This window comes from Panthera tigris, chromosome A2 (genome assembly GCF_018350195.1).
Source record: "Panthera tigris isolate Pti1 chromosome A2, P.tigris_Pti1_mat1.1, whole genome shotgun sequence".
Classification (NCBI taxonomy): Eukaryota; Metazoa; Chordata; class Mammalia; order Carnivora; family Felidae; genus Panthera; species Panthera tigris.
Window position 1 is genome coordinate 34,183,199 of NC_056661.1, and position 13,403 is coordinate 34,196,601.

A 13,403-nucleotide genomic window follows, 5' to 3' on the forward strand; every position below is an offset into this window, starting at 1 on the left:
AAAAGTGGAACAGGTGTTCTCTGGGTGTTGGAGAAAAGCAAGGCATGAGTGGGAGTTAAAGATCCTGAGCAGCCGTTGTAACCAGACCAATTAATCTGTAGAAACCACAGCACTCGGCCAAGGCGATGCTATTTCAATTGGGTGTCACAGGTGACTCATCAGAGATGGCTTGCTTTGGGGCCTCCTGATATTTTACTTCAGGGTGGAGTGTCAGATTTCCTTCGCATTTTTGGACAACAGCCCTCTTGTCCATTTCCAAATTTTTCTGGTTTCACAGCCCTCAGGCAGAGCCCGCTCTCAGACCGGAAGCTAGTCACTGGCGAGAGGTTTAGGGAATGAAGAAAAAAGGTGAAAAAAAAAAAAAAAAAGAGCCGGGGCCTGGAGAGGGGCCTAAAATGGGGGAAATTTGCACTTCAAGAGCTTTCCTTACCCCAGCCCCTCAGAATGACAGCTCTCCTCAGCCAGAAGACTACCTCTCCCGGCAGGCTCTGCACGCCCCACAGACACAGGCTGGCGAGTTCCCAGCTCTCCACCTCCGCCAGAACCAGCCAATAGGAATCACCGGCCTGAGCCTCCGCCCTACTCGGACCACGCGGGAGCGGGGGCAATAAAACTACATTCCCCGAAGCGCCTTGCGCACTTCGTGGCCAATCGGAGCATGGAACTCGGAGGCTAGGGGCGGAGCCGGATGCATAGGCCACCCCATTGGCCAGGTGAAGCTAAGAAGAGCCGGAACCCGGGAGCGAGAGAAGCGAAATGACATTTCCTCTTTAAATAGCTGGAGCCCGGCCCCGTAGAGAAATGGCCGCGTCGGCAGGTGGGTCGTGTGGTGGCTAGGGAGGTGTGTTAGGGGGGAGGTGGGCCAGGGTCCAGGCTTAGACTGCGAGCTGAGGAGGTGGCGACGAGGAGCCGGAGAGAAGGATGGGGAGGTGGAGAGGGATGAGGGGAGGGAGGATGGATGGCGTGGAGGGCGGTGGGCGGTCCGGCTGGGCAGCGATGGGGAGGCCGGGTACCCGCCGCCACCCCGACGCGTTCATCAGGCGGTTGAGGGGGCACTGGCGGCCGCCATCCATCGAGCTTCCCTCGTGAGGCTCCTGCCCTCCGCTCTCGGCTGGGACGTGCTGGCTCTCGGCGGAGTCGCCGCAGACGCCGAGACTGTTCTGCCGGCACAGTCCCTCGGCGAGCACGGGGCTTCGGGCTCGCCGGGCTCCCGGAGGAACAGACTGGTGCTTGAACTTGCATCGCAGCCCTGTCTGTCTCTCTCCCAGATCCTACCCCGCGGTCCCTTTTGATGGTGTATGTCTCTACACATAATATGTATTTTTCTAGGGGCGGGGGGAGCGTGAACGCCGTAACTGGCTCGGAACTTCTTGTGGTTGTACGATTTTTCTCCTAGATTTAAGTAAGTCTTCCCCAACACCGAATGGGATTCCATCTTCAGACACAGCCAATGATGCCATGGACCCCTTCCATGCGTGCAGTATTCTTAAGCAACTCAAAACAATGTACGATGAAGGACAGTTGACAGACATTGTAGTGGAAGTGGATCACGGGAAAACATTTTCCTGTCATAGAAACGTTCTTGCTGCAATCAGCCCTTACTTCAGGTATGATGATGGTAGAAACTTCTGTCGATGTCCGCACGGAGTTCCCTTTGTCCCTCAGTATTGCCCACTTGATTATAAAACGGAGGTGAGACGATGAAACGAAGCCCACGAGTTTGTTTCCTTAAAAGAAGTAACAGGCCCTATTTTATTAAGCCCTTGTTTTTGACTTGATGGATTCTTCTAGAATTCAGGTGGTTGGTTTTTAAGTGAGTGAATATATTTTTGTTTGTTTCCGGCAAATAACTACAAAATCTAGAATTGTGCTGCTCAGCATGGCCGCCACAGGCCACATGCAGCTCTTTAAACGTCATTGTTTTAAATTAAATAAAATAAAAAATTCAGTGCCTCAGGCAAACTAACCACATTTCAAGTGCTCAGTAGCCACACGGAGGTAGGAGCTGCCAGCTGTATAACCCAGATAAAAGTTTGGGTGGACAGTGCTGATCTAGTATTTGTTCCAAAACTCCAACCATGACACATATTTCTCCGGTGCCCGTAACTCTTAGAATGTAAAACTTACTAGCACGTTCCTTGGGAAACAAATTACCATTCGGTAGTTTGTTTTAACGCCACAGGGGTCAAAGCAATGACATAAAACGAATGAAATACAGTTTCTGCGTTATCTTAGGCTCCAGACTCATGATCGTTTCCAAGATTTCCAGAAGTGTTTTTACGTGAAGTTTTCATTTTCATCGCATTCTTCTTTGGGTATCAAAAAGTTACAGCAGTACAGTTTTAAAACCTGGATCTGACAAAGAATTTCCTACTTTAAGACAAGATCACTGATACAGTTTCCTGCTTGAGTTTAACTTCCTTGGTTTCAAGGGCTCATTTTTTTAAGCCTTTCAGTGTTCACTAATAGTGTCTGAAAGACAGTGAACTAATTTTCTCAACTACGGTCTGAAAGTGCTGTTTTTCTTTTTCAGGGTGCTTTTCAGTGTAGCGTTCCAGACCGTAGTTTCTGGTTCCTCTTTCTCAGAATACTGGGTTAAATATAGTCGCTTCATAGCCTGATGCTTATGATGTAACCATTAAGACTTGCCTAGGGATAGGTCATTGGACTGTTAAGTATTAACCATCATGAGGCAGTGAGCTGGAAGGGAAAAAGAAGAAAATGATATGCACAGAAGGTAGGAAGTTGGGCCTGGTAATGGAAACTGCCTGGGGAGATTTGCTTGTCCGGACTCTCTGTTAGATATGGTTAGTTCATCCATGGATTTAAATATATGTCCCGGTTACTACTGATCAAATTCTGGGCTAAGCTTACTTCACCTACATTGTTTTATATGTCTTCACAGTCCTGTCTCTGTACAGTTATTTCCATTTTAAATGTGAAAAACTGAGATTCGGGGAGGTTAAGTGAACTGCCTAAGTCATCCAGCTACTCAGTGGCAGAGGCTGGATTTGATTCTAGAGCCAAGCTTCTTAGTCACTATCATGACTTTTAACAAACAGGAGTGGGTCCTCTTTGAAGTTGCCTTTCAGAAATTTCTATTGTATGTTAAATTTGAATAGTTAAAAAAAATTGAAACTTGAAAGTGAAAATGTCTATATTTTATACTGAAATTTTATACTCTGGCTTGTATCATTTAAATTTTATACTTAATTAAAATTAGTTTTGAAGACTTGGACTAATCACCTTAAAAGAAATATGCTATAGTAGATTTTCTTAATTATAAGAAATTAAGGAAATGCTTGGAAAAGTTTCTAAGCATAAGAGAGGTGAATTCAGATGAAGCTATTTGGCTAGAAAACTTAAGGATTAGGTTCTTATCTCTTGCAAGAGCTATTTGTACAGAAATTTCTTGGCACTGGTGCTGCTCCTTATGTGAAATCGAGGAAGACATACTTAATAGTTTCTAAGTCTTGCATCACTGGTGGAAAAATAAGAATAGCTTGAAATCTGGCATGGTTGTGTCATGATCCCAGTGACCTGTCAGAATTAAAATTTGCATGATTATTAGAAACTTCCTGCTGCTCAGGATTTTGTGTGAGGAAATGCTCCATCTTTATGTGGCATTTCCAGAAAGAACCTAGTAGAACAGAGAACTCATCAGGTGTCACACTGCTCCTGTGTGTGAGGCCAGCCTATTCAAGTCAGTAGAGTTCCCATGATAAAGGGGTATGTGGTAATGTTCTCCTTTGGGAGTTAATCTTTGCCTAATGAAAGCCTTTATTTTTCTTTTTAATTGGTAGCTGTATAGCTGGGTGTTTCAGCACCTCAACTGGAAAACCAGCTCCTACATTGGGACATCTAGTTTTCACTCATGAAAAAAAGCCCATTTGATCTTAAACTTAAGATTTACATTGTAGACGTCAAAATAGGACTCAGAGATGGTGAACCGAGGCAGCAAGCTGGGTCCTTGTACCCAGGTGTATACCCAGTGTTTCTCATTGTATCTTAAAAGTAACTAGTTAAGGATGTTTTTTTACAACCTAGCATTGTAAAATGAGAAGGGCCTAGAACTGTATCAACAACTTTATCACAAATGTTAGGTTGATTTCTTCAATAGACATCTATTAAGCACCCAAGGGCAAACAGCCCTTTTCTTAAAATCTTTTTCAAAGAACCTTGATTTGATTTTTGTATTTAATTTTAACAGCAGTCCAGGAAGAAGCCTTAAAGGAAGGGAAAAAAAGGCAAATGATGTGTATACACAACTAATAACACTTAAATACAGAGTCAGACTTTTGGCTACTTAATATTTTGGCCAAGAAGAGCCCACAAATGCAGATATTTACAATAAATAAATAAATAAATAAATAAATAAGTAAGTAGGTAAGTAAGTAAACAAGAAAGTCTGCTTTCAAAGGCAAAAGCTTGGGATTTTCAAAACCGTCATCTCCAAAGAATTAATTCTTAAACTCTCTTTAGAAGTATGTATCATGGGGCACTGGGTGACTCAGTCGGTTAAGCGTCCGACTTCGGCTCAGGTCATGATTTCACAGTCCATGAGTTCGAGCCCTGTGTCGGGCTCTGTGCTGACAGCTCAGAGCCTGGAGCCTGTTTCAGATTCTGTGTCTCCCTCTCTCTCTGCCCTTCCCCTGCTCATGCTCTGTCTCTCTCTGTCTCAAAAATAAATAAACGTTAAAAAAAAAAGTACACATTATATTGAGCCTACTATAATCTATTTATATTCAGATATACCTGGGTAAAATATGGTACCTTTGAGAAAACTGAGTATATTTCTTTAAGCAAAGGTTTTCACACTGTCGAAGGAAAAGTGAAGTGATGTTTTTTATATTCCTTATAATGATGAAGGAAGCATTCAAAAGATAAAGGGAGTAGGTAGACAATATGAACTTCTGAAGAACATCCTGTTTTTCTGAGATGAAATTTTTAAAGATCTATTTTGGGGACAAGTTGCCTTGTACATTTCCACTGAGACATGAAAAGTTTAATCAATCTATATATGCCAGTGTGTTACATTGACACCCTCTATGCGTTCTTAAATTTTCTTACTGGTCTGGTGAGTTAAGATCTCAAGTCCCTAAGGCAACTGATAAGAAGGTTGGATAGGGACTCCAAGGAAAGTAAGGTGTCCTGGAATATTTCATGGCATCTTTTGCTGTGCTTTATTTAGGTATATTCTTTTTCTCAGAGTTGGCATAAAGGAGACTGGCCCTCAGAGTAGGATTTTCGAGATTAACCAGGCTAAATCCTTATGCTAGATGATCAACTTTTACCCCCATTCGGAATATCAGGAAACACATTAGGAAATTTTTTTCCGTTACAAAGGTTATCTCTGTGGTAACTGTATAACTCCAAAAATTTGCCACCATAATTTTTATATGGAACGCAGATATACTATTAACCACTCTTTCCTTCCTAGATCCATGTTCACTAGCGGCCTTACAGAAAGTACTCAAAAAGAAGTTCGAATAGTTGGTGTTGAAGCTGAATCCATGGATTTAGTGTTGAACTATGCCTACACCTCCAGAGTTGTTCTGACAGAGGCCAATGTTCAAGCCTTGTTCACTGCAGCTAGCATCTTCCAGATTCCTTCCATCCAAGACCAATGTGCTAAGTATATGATCAGTCATTTGGACCCGCAGAATTCTATTGGGGTCTTCATCTTTGCTGATCATTATGGTCATCAGGAACTCGGAGATCGATCAAAAGAATACATTCGTAAGAAGTTTCTGTGTGTCACCAAAGAACAAGAGTTTCTCCAGCTGACAAAGGACCAACTGATAAGTATATTAGACAGTGATGATTTAAACGTAGACCGAGAAGAGCATGTTTATGAAAGCATCGTAAGGTGGTTTGAACATGAACAGGATGAAAGAGAAGGGCACCTTCCAGAAATTTTTGCCAAATGCATACGTTTTCCTCTGATGGAGGATGCCTTTATAGAGAAAATCCCACCTCAGTTTGCACAGGCTATAGCCAAAAGCTATGTAGAAAAGGGCCCATCCAGTACCAATGGCTGCACACAGAGACTTGGAATGACTGCCTCCGAAATGATCATATGTTTTGATGCTGCCCACAAACACTCAGGAAAGAAGCAAACAGTGCCTTGTCTAGATACAGTCACAGGAAGAGTGTTTAAACTATGCAAACCACCAAATGATCTAAGAGAAGTGGGGATTCTCGTATCGCCAGACAATGACATTTACATTGCAGGAGGGTACAGGCCGAGCAGCAGCGAGGTCTCCATCGACCATAAGGCAGAAAATGATTTCTGGATGTATGACCATTCCACCAACAGGTGGCTCTCCAAGCCCCCCCTGCTGCGAGCGAGAATAGGCTGCAAACTGGTGTATTGCTGTGGTAAGATGTATGCGATTGGAGGTCGTGTTTACGAAGGTGATGGGAGAAACTCACTAAAATCCGTGGAGTGCTACGATAGCAGAGAGAATTGTTGGACCAGCGTTTGTGCGATGCCTGTTGCCATGGAGTTTCATAATGCTGTGGAGTACAAAGAGAAGATCTATGTCTTACAGGGTAGGTGCCTGAGTGGTTTATTCTCCATGAGAGGGTAGCAGAATAACCTACTTCTATTAAAACAGGTGCTTGTTCTTGTTCACTGGGGACTTCCTCTGGCTTTCTTACCGTAATCTGTTGGTGGGAACAGTCTATTCTAGAAAGGATGTTTAAAGACCATCAGCTTTTGAAGCCACAAAGGCAGGCATCTTTAAATGAGCCTGTAAGTTTTTATGTTCTTACTGTGTTTTGACATCATGTAGAATAAGTATTTTTCAAAACATAATCTGATAAGTATTAGTTTGGCCTTCTGAGGAAAACTATTTCAGAGCCGTTTTTAAGACCTTAAGAGAGCAAGTCTGATACATGTCTTTTTACTAGTCCATAATACATAATCAAGAGATGTAGCAAGTACTTTTTATGGAACTTAGTGGATTAGTTTGAAAGAGAAAAAAGAACAAAGAATTTTGTGATCAACCTTAGGATTGCCAAGGTCATGAAACGGATTTATAAAGAGTTTGAAATTGCAGTCTTTAGATTTTAATTTCACCGCAGTGTGTGATACCTTTCAAAATATGTTTTTAAGCTTTTTCAGTGAAAAACTTGGGATGCCACTTTTTCTTGCGTTTGCTATTACAGATGAAGAGGGACTATCAAATCGACTTAGCTTTAAACATTTTTTTTGTTTGAACTACTGAAGGCTAGGACTCTGGTAAAGATGATGTAGCAGCAGTAGTAGAAAGAACGACCAAGTGAGTAGAAATAAGATAATTTATCGAAGGTTCTAATTGGTGATAAATAATGTTTTCCCTGTGTTCGGTTTCGTAGACATTTTAGTCGCTTGGATGTTGAATGCGATGATGATACTACCAACGTCTTTATTCCTCTTCCTGTGTTTCTTAATTGCTTATACATGTTTTCCTCACACTGTTACTTTAATAAAATAAGAAAAAAGGGATGATTCTGTATAGATACATAAGATTTTTTTCGCTGTTACACCATTAAAAAAATATATTCTTTGCTGTCATCCTTATTTGACACAAAATGCCTGAACCCATTTGTTTAAACTTCAATATCATTTTAACTCTCCAAAAGGAGTATTAACTAACTAGTATCTTATTTTAGTTAAATAGGAACATGGGCATGGATAGGTTTATTGGTCTTGCTGAATAATGGAATATAAGAATGGACACATAACCTGTCCAGAATGGTTGCATAGGTTATATCCTCCAATATGATGAAGATTTCTCTACATATATTTTGGTCTTGCTGGCTAACCAGTTAGTTGGTAGAGATATAATTAATTAAGAGATTCCCAGTTGTAAGGTAAAGGTTATATATTAATGTAAATACTAAAGCAAAGTAACAATGAATTAATAGAATTTTCAGGGCTGGAATGAACATTGTTTAACCTGAGATTATGTTTTATGTAAGAGGAATCTGAGACTCTAAAAGTTTTTTTAATTGCCTTTCACTGGTTAAGCTTTTAAAGAGGACTTTAGATTTTAAAAATTTACTTTGTTTGTCATCTTTCCTTTTTATAAGAAATTTGTAGGGGGTGTCTGGGTGGCTCAGTAGTTAGGCATCTGACTCTGATTTTGGCTCAGGTCACAATCTCACGGTTCATGAGTTTGAGCCCTGCATCAGGCTTTTGCTGACAGCCCGGAGCCTGTTTGGGATTCTATCTCTCCCTCTCTCTCTGCCCCTCCCCTTCTCATGCTGTCTCTCTCCCAAAAAAAAAAAAAAAAAAAAATTGGAGAGAGGTAGTACACATTAGTTTTAATTTCTTTTTCTTTTCTTTTTTTAAACATGTTTATTTTTGAGAGAGAGAGTATGAGCAAGGGTGGGGCAGAGAGAGGATCTGAAGTGGGCTCTGGGCTGAGAGGGAGATCATGAGGTCATGACCTGAGCCAAAGTCAAAGGCTTTACTGACTGAGCCACCCAGGCGCCCCAGAAAGTTTTCATTTCTATTGTCTTTATTAAGAATCCTGTTAAGGGGCGCCTGGGTGGCTCATTCGGTTAAGTGCCCGACTTCGGCTCAGGTCATGATCTCCCGGTCCGTGGGTTCGAGCCCCGCGTCGGGCTCTGTGCTGACAGCTCAGAGCCTGGAGCCTGTTTCGGATTCTGTGTCTCCCTCTCTCTCTGACCCTCCCCCGTTCATGCTCTGTCTCTCTCTGTCTCAAAAATAAATAAACATGAAAAAAAGAAAAAAAAATTAAAAAAGAATTCTGTTAAAAGTCAGTGAGGGTAGGTGATGTGCAACCAAAAGGTGGTAGTTTAAGAAGCTCCTCTAAGAAAAATGGAAATTATAGTGTCACTACTACTGAGTAGTCCGTTAAATCTGTAGATAAGAGTAAATCTAGTTCAGTTTTCAAGGGGAAGCTCAATTTAGAAGTAGGTATTTCTAATCTAAACAAAGCCTCTTTATATAAATAAAGTTGACATAAATAGTCAGAAGCTTATGCTGTACTATGTGTGGCTATTGGAGTATCATATAATCTGTTCATAAGGGGTCCAGATTTTTAAATCAAGGATTTTATACAAATGTTATAGTTAGCCAAACTCTTGTAAATCTTCGCTAGTTAAATTCATGTGGACATTTTTATATTGGCAGTCTGTCTCCGCACACCCTTTTGTTATCAAAATAGAATTAAAAGTGACCCAAATTCAACTCCATGAAATGTATGTTTTCTATCCTGTTAAAGCCATGTTTTTTTCTCTTAAGTATTTGTCTTTGCATTACGGCAGTGCTAAAGTAAACATATCCATGGCCTGTAGACGCACATCTGAACAATTCCGTGTGCTGCCTTCTAATTAAGTAATTAGCACATAAATGTATAGTGGTTTGTTCATGATGAAGCTGTATACATACTCTGATCGTACTGGCTAACCATTAGTAATTATGCTTTTTTAGAGCTGGCCTAAAATAAATTTTCTGAAATATACCATTGGGTAGAATAAATGGAGCCAAGCTCTCAATTCTTATTCTGTCTTCAAGTCAAAGTAACTCCTTCTCCCTCCCTATTTCGAACCCCTCCCCAATTCAGGTTGACTATAATATTACGTGTTATGTTCTGCCATGGAATGAAGACATTTTAAACTATTTTATACTATATAATGTATCTCTGGAGATTATACAAGAAATCTTTTAGAAAGTGAAATATTTAGAAAATTAGGCTCAACATAACAAAAAGACACATGTAAATAAATATATATATATATATATATATATATATATATATATATATATATTCTTGTTTTTCTTTCTGTTTTTTTAGGAGAATTTTTCCTCTTCTATGAGCCTCAAAAAGACTACTGGGGTTTTTTAACCCCCATGACTGTGCCTAGAATCCAGGGCTTAGCAGCTGTATACAAGGACTCTATCTACTACATAGCTGGAACCTGTGGAAATCATCAACGTATGTTCACTGTAGAAGCCTATGATATTGAGCTCAATAAATGGACTCGGAAGAAGGACTTTCCATGTGATGAGTCCATAAATCCGTACCTTAAACTGGTACTTTTCCAGAATAAACTCCATTTATTTGTTCGAGCTACTCAAGTGACCGTTGAAGAACACGTCTTCAGAACCAGCAGGAAAAATTCCCTTTACCAATATGACGACGTCACTGACCAGTGGATGAAAGTGTACGAGACCCCAGATCGTCTCTGGGACCTTGGCCGGCATTTTGAATGTGCTGTTGCTAAACTCTATCCTCAGTGTCTTCAGAAAGTACTTTAATGAGTAGCAGGCCTTAGTGAGCTCACTGGCATCTTGGGCTTGGGGAAACAATGATACAAGAAGTGCTGTCAGTATTTAAGAAGCTGAGAGAGTTTATATATGGCAATGGGTGCTCTTAAAGATTATGGTGTAGGAAGGATTTCTTTTCATCCTTGTGATGTTTTCATTTCATTAAGCAAAAGGTAACAAAGTGCAATTATCAGCATTTTTTTTTTTTCTGGTATAAAAGTAATCCTTTTCATTATAGAATTTTGTGATAATTCGTCACTGAGATACCAGATGAATCAACAACTATGCACTCTTTTAAGAGCAGTTAGGGTATTATTGGTCAGAGACATCCAAACTAGTTTGATGTGACTTTTTATTTTAAATACGGGTAAAAATTTGAGGCAATATCACTAGGACTTTAGCTGTGACCTCTCCAACACAGAGAAGCACTAACTTAGACCCTCATTCTTAGTATGTATATATATATATGTATATACATACACACACACACATTTGTGTACTGTTTTCAAGTGTACTGAGATTTAAATATGTTATTAGAGTAGGCTGAAGGAAAACAAATACGTCTTAGAGCTTTTCGTCTGATTGTTTCCTATTTCCCACGGAAGTTTAAGTTAAGCTAAGTTTTTAGTAGTTTTTTTGTTGATAACTTTTTCATGTGCTCACACTGTCTCATTATTTACAAATCCCGAAAAGGGCTTAAATTCACAGGTGGCTGGTGCTGGTATAAGTGAATTCATGTGTATACCTAGATAGGTTTAAATTGTCTGAGCCTATGCTTACCTTTCACATTGGCCTGTTGGTTTTGTGGCATCGTACTTTACCTGTTGAACTCTTGTGATTTCACAGGATTCTCTGCCTACATGACAGCAAGATATCTAACTGGACTCAGAATAGTGAGAACATTACTCTCAGTTTGCACTAACACGGGCCATTTTGTTGCCTGACCTCCTTTTCCATCCTCCACCTGTCCCTTCATTATCGGTACAGTGAAAGTTAACTTATTTCTCTTCTGCACAGAGCATAATGTGAAGTTTTACACCTGCTTTTACATTTTTGTTTTCCAGAAACATGGAACTCCTTCGGTGGTCTAATTTAATGGCTTTTAAGTTACATATGACCATTAAAACCTCACTTTTTTTTTTTCATTTTTTGCACTTAATAGTAATGTATATTTTTACATTGCAAACCTTGTTCTAGCTGAAGGTGACTGAGAAGGAAAAGGGTGAGTGAGTAGAACCATAGCATTATAGGTACTAAATCTCTTTTCATATTGAACGGATGAATTTCTAACAGTCAGTTAGTTATTAACATAAAGGACAAACCAACTCGCTGGTCATACCTAAGGTGGATATTTGGATCAGTAACTTGTTTTTTACTATGCCTAGAATAATTGATAAAAAGTAGATGGATAGCCCGGAGTCTGTCCTCAAGTAGAATATTTTGATTCTCTTAAGGAAAACAAACTGGCATGGTTTGTATTAGAAACTCTTGCACAAATTGTCATGTGATACTGTGAAACAAATTTAAAACATTGCCTCTTTGCCTCACATACCTCGTTTTTCAGAAACTTTCCAAACGGCTTGTCCTTGACCTCTGCAAGTAAGGAACGTTTTCTGAAGCAGAATTTAAAGTGGACAGCATTTATAGAATTAACATTTTAAAATCAAGTCTTGGGGAAGTTGGATATGTGGTTTCTTATTGGCCTTGATAGTATGTCTATAATCTCTTTATAAACTTTGTCAACCACTTGTTTTTCTCTCTCTCTCTAGTTTTTCTTCTCTTTTCCTTTATCTACATGCTGTTTGGGGGCTTTTGCTGTGAGTGTTTTGAAGCATCTTTACAGTGTTGCATCGCAGACGGGAGGACAAAACAAAAATCCCTAACTTTTGCAAGAGATGTTCATGTAATTTATTTTTGGAAGCTTTGTTGAATACCTTAAGATTTCCTGCCGCTTCTTGACAATCTTCTGTGTTTATTTAGAACAATGTGTTACTTGAAAACATGACATAGAACAGTGAGTTAGCAATTTACACGTGCTGTGTGACATATAGGGGTACAATATACTGTGGTCAATTCTGCAGTAGGTTTATTCCGTTCATCTGCACAACAGTCGATCCTTTGCTATAACAATTTATATCGGGGGTGTGATCTAAGTATAGTGTGTCAAAGCCAAGGCTTAGAATTTGCTACAGGAGTAGAATATATATTGAATTTTGTACGAAGAACTATTTGTTTAAATTATATAACTGGGATATTTTGCCACTTTTAAAATGATTTCAGAAGAGGTCCTAGAAAACTAAGATTAGTAATTTGTGTGGGTATGTGTTTAGATATTTAAGGTACATTTGCATAGGATGATGAGAATAAAAGTAAAAGGCACAATGGGGACTACAGAATTAAAATCTAGGCTAACATATGCCAGTCCCACTTGAACTTCGTTTTTGCATTTGAAGAATGTATGTAGCACTTTCCTCTGTATTTTTTACACATTGGAAACTGGACTTGGTGTAACTGTGTTATAGGAAAGTAGAAACCGTATTCTTTATTTTCCATCTTTGTTTTCTGTTATCCTGCAAAGATGATGCTTAAGCATCAGGCTGATTTCATGGGTGCATGAAGAAAAGAGGGTGTGCTCTGCAAGGAATCAGATTCCCGACGTGAAGCAGTTTAAAATGGCATTCAATGTTCAGTGCTCAGGTATGTAGTTAAGTACTGTAGTCCTTTGGGGGCAAATGTGTAGATATTTTTAAACATTTTGCCATAATTGCACAATTTTTTGCATTTTTACCTGATGGCATTGTTTCTTATAATAAAACCTTTTCTGATTAAAAACTACCATTGTTGTAACTGGACCTCTGACTAGGGAGTTGTACAGAATTAAAATTTGGTGAAAAACATGAAATACCTTCTGTCGTAGTAGAATGGAATAAGATTTTAATCTCTCAAATATTTGGCCTCTGAGACAAAATGAACTACTTCATATCACCTTATATAATGCTCTTTAAACTCCAAAGCAAGCTTGCTTATGTCATTAATACCTTGGATGTGTTTGTTCTGGCCCGAACTTTTGTTATTCCACTCCTCTGTCACACACCTCACATCCAATCCATCAGAAAAT

General features: G+C 39.6%; 1 protein-coding gene across 2 annotated transcripts; it reads left to right on the plus strand.

Moving 5' to 3' along the window:
- Positions 1-736: 736 nt before the first annotated feature.
- KBTBD8 (kelch repeat and BTB domain containing 8) lies at positions 737-13,120 on the plus strand. Of its 2 annotated transcripts, XM_042979374.1 has the most exons (4): positions 737-817; positions 1,397-1,607; positions 5,441-6,555; positions 9,813-13,120. In XM_042979374.1, the coding sequence occupies exons 1-4, from the start codon at positions 802-804 to the stop codon at positions 10,274-10,276; spliced, it is 1,806 nt and encodes a 601-aa protein (XP_042835308.1). In that variant the 5' UTR covers positions 737-801; the 3' UTR covers positions 10,277-13,120. The 2 variants fall into 2 exon arrangements, with proteins under 2 accessions (XP_042835308.1, XP_042835309.1); XM_042979375.1 differs by lacking the exon at positions 1,397-1,607 and having other exon boundaries at positions 743-817.
- The last annotated feature ends 283 nt before the right edge of the window (positions 13,121-13,403 follow it).

Bases quoted from the DNA above. Each gene is read 5' to 3' on its own strand.
- KBTBD8 (XM_042979374.1), top strand. The intron at 1,608-5,440 runs GTATGATGATGG...TTTCCTTCCTAG, and splicing joins GCAATCAGCCCTTACTTCAG to ATCCATGTTCACTAGCGGCC. The intron at 6,556-9,812 runs GTAGGTGCCTGA...CTGTTTTTTTAG, and splicing joins GAAGATCTATGTCTTACAGG to GAGAATTTTTCCTCTTCTAT.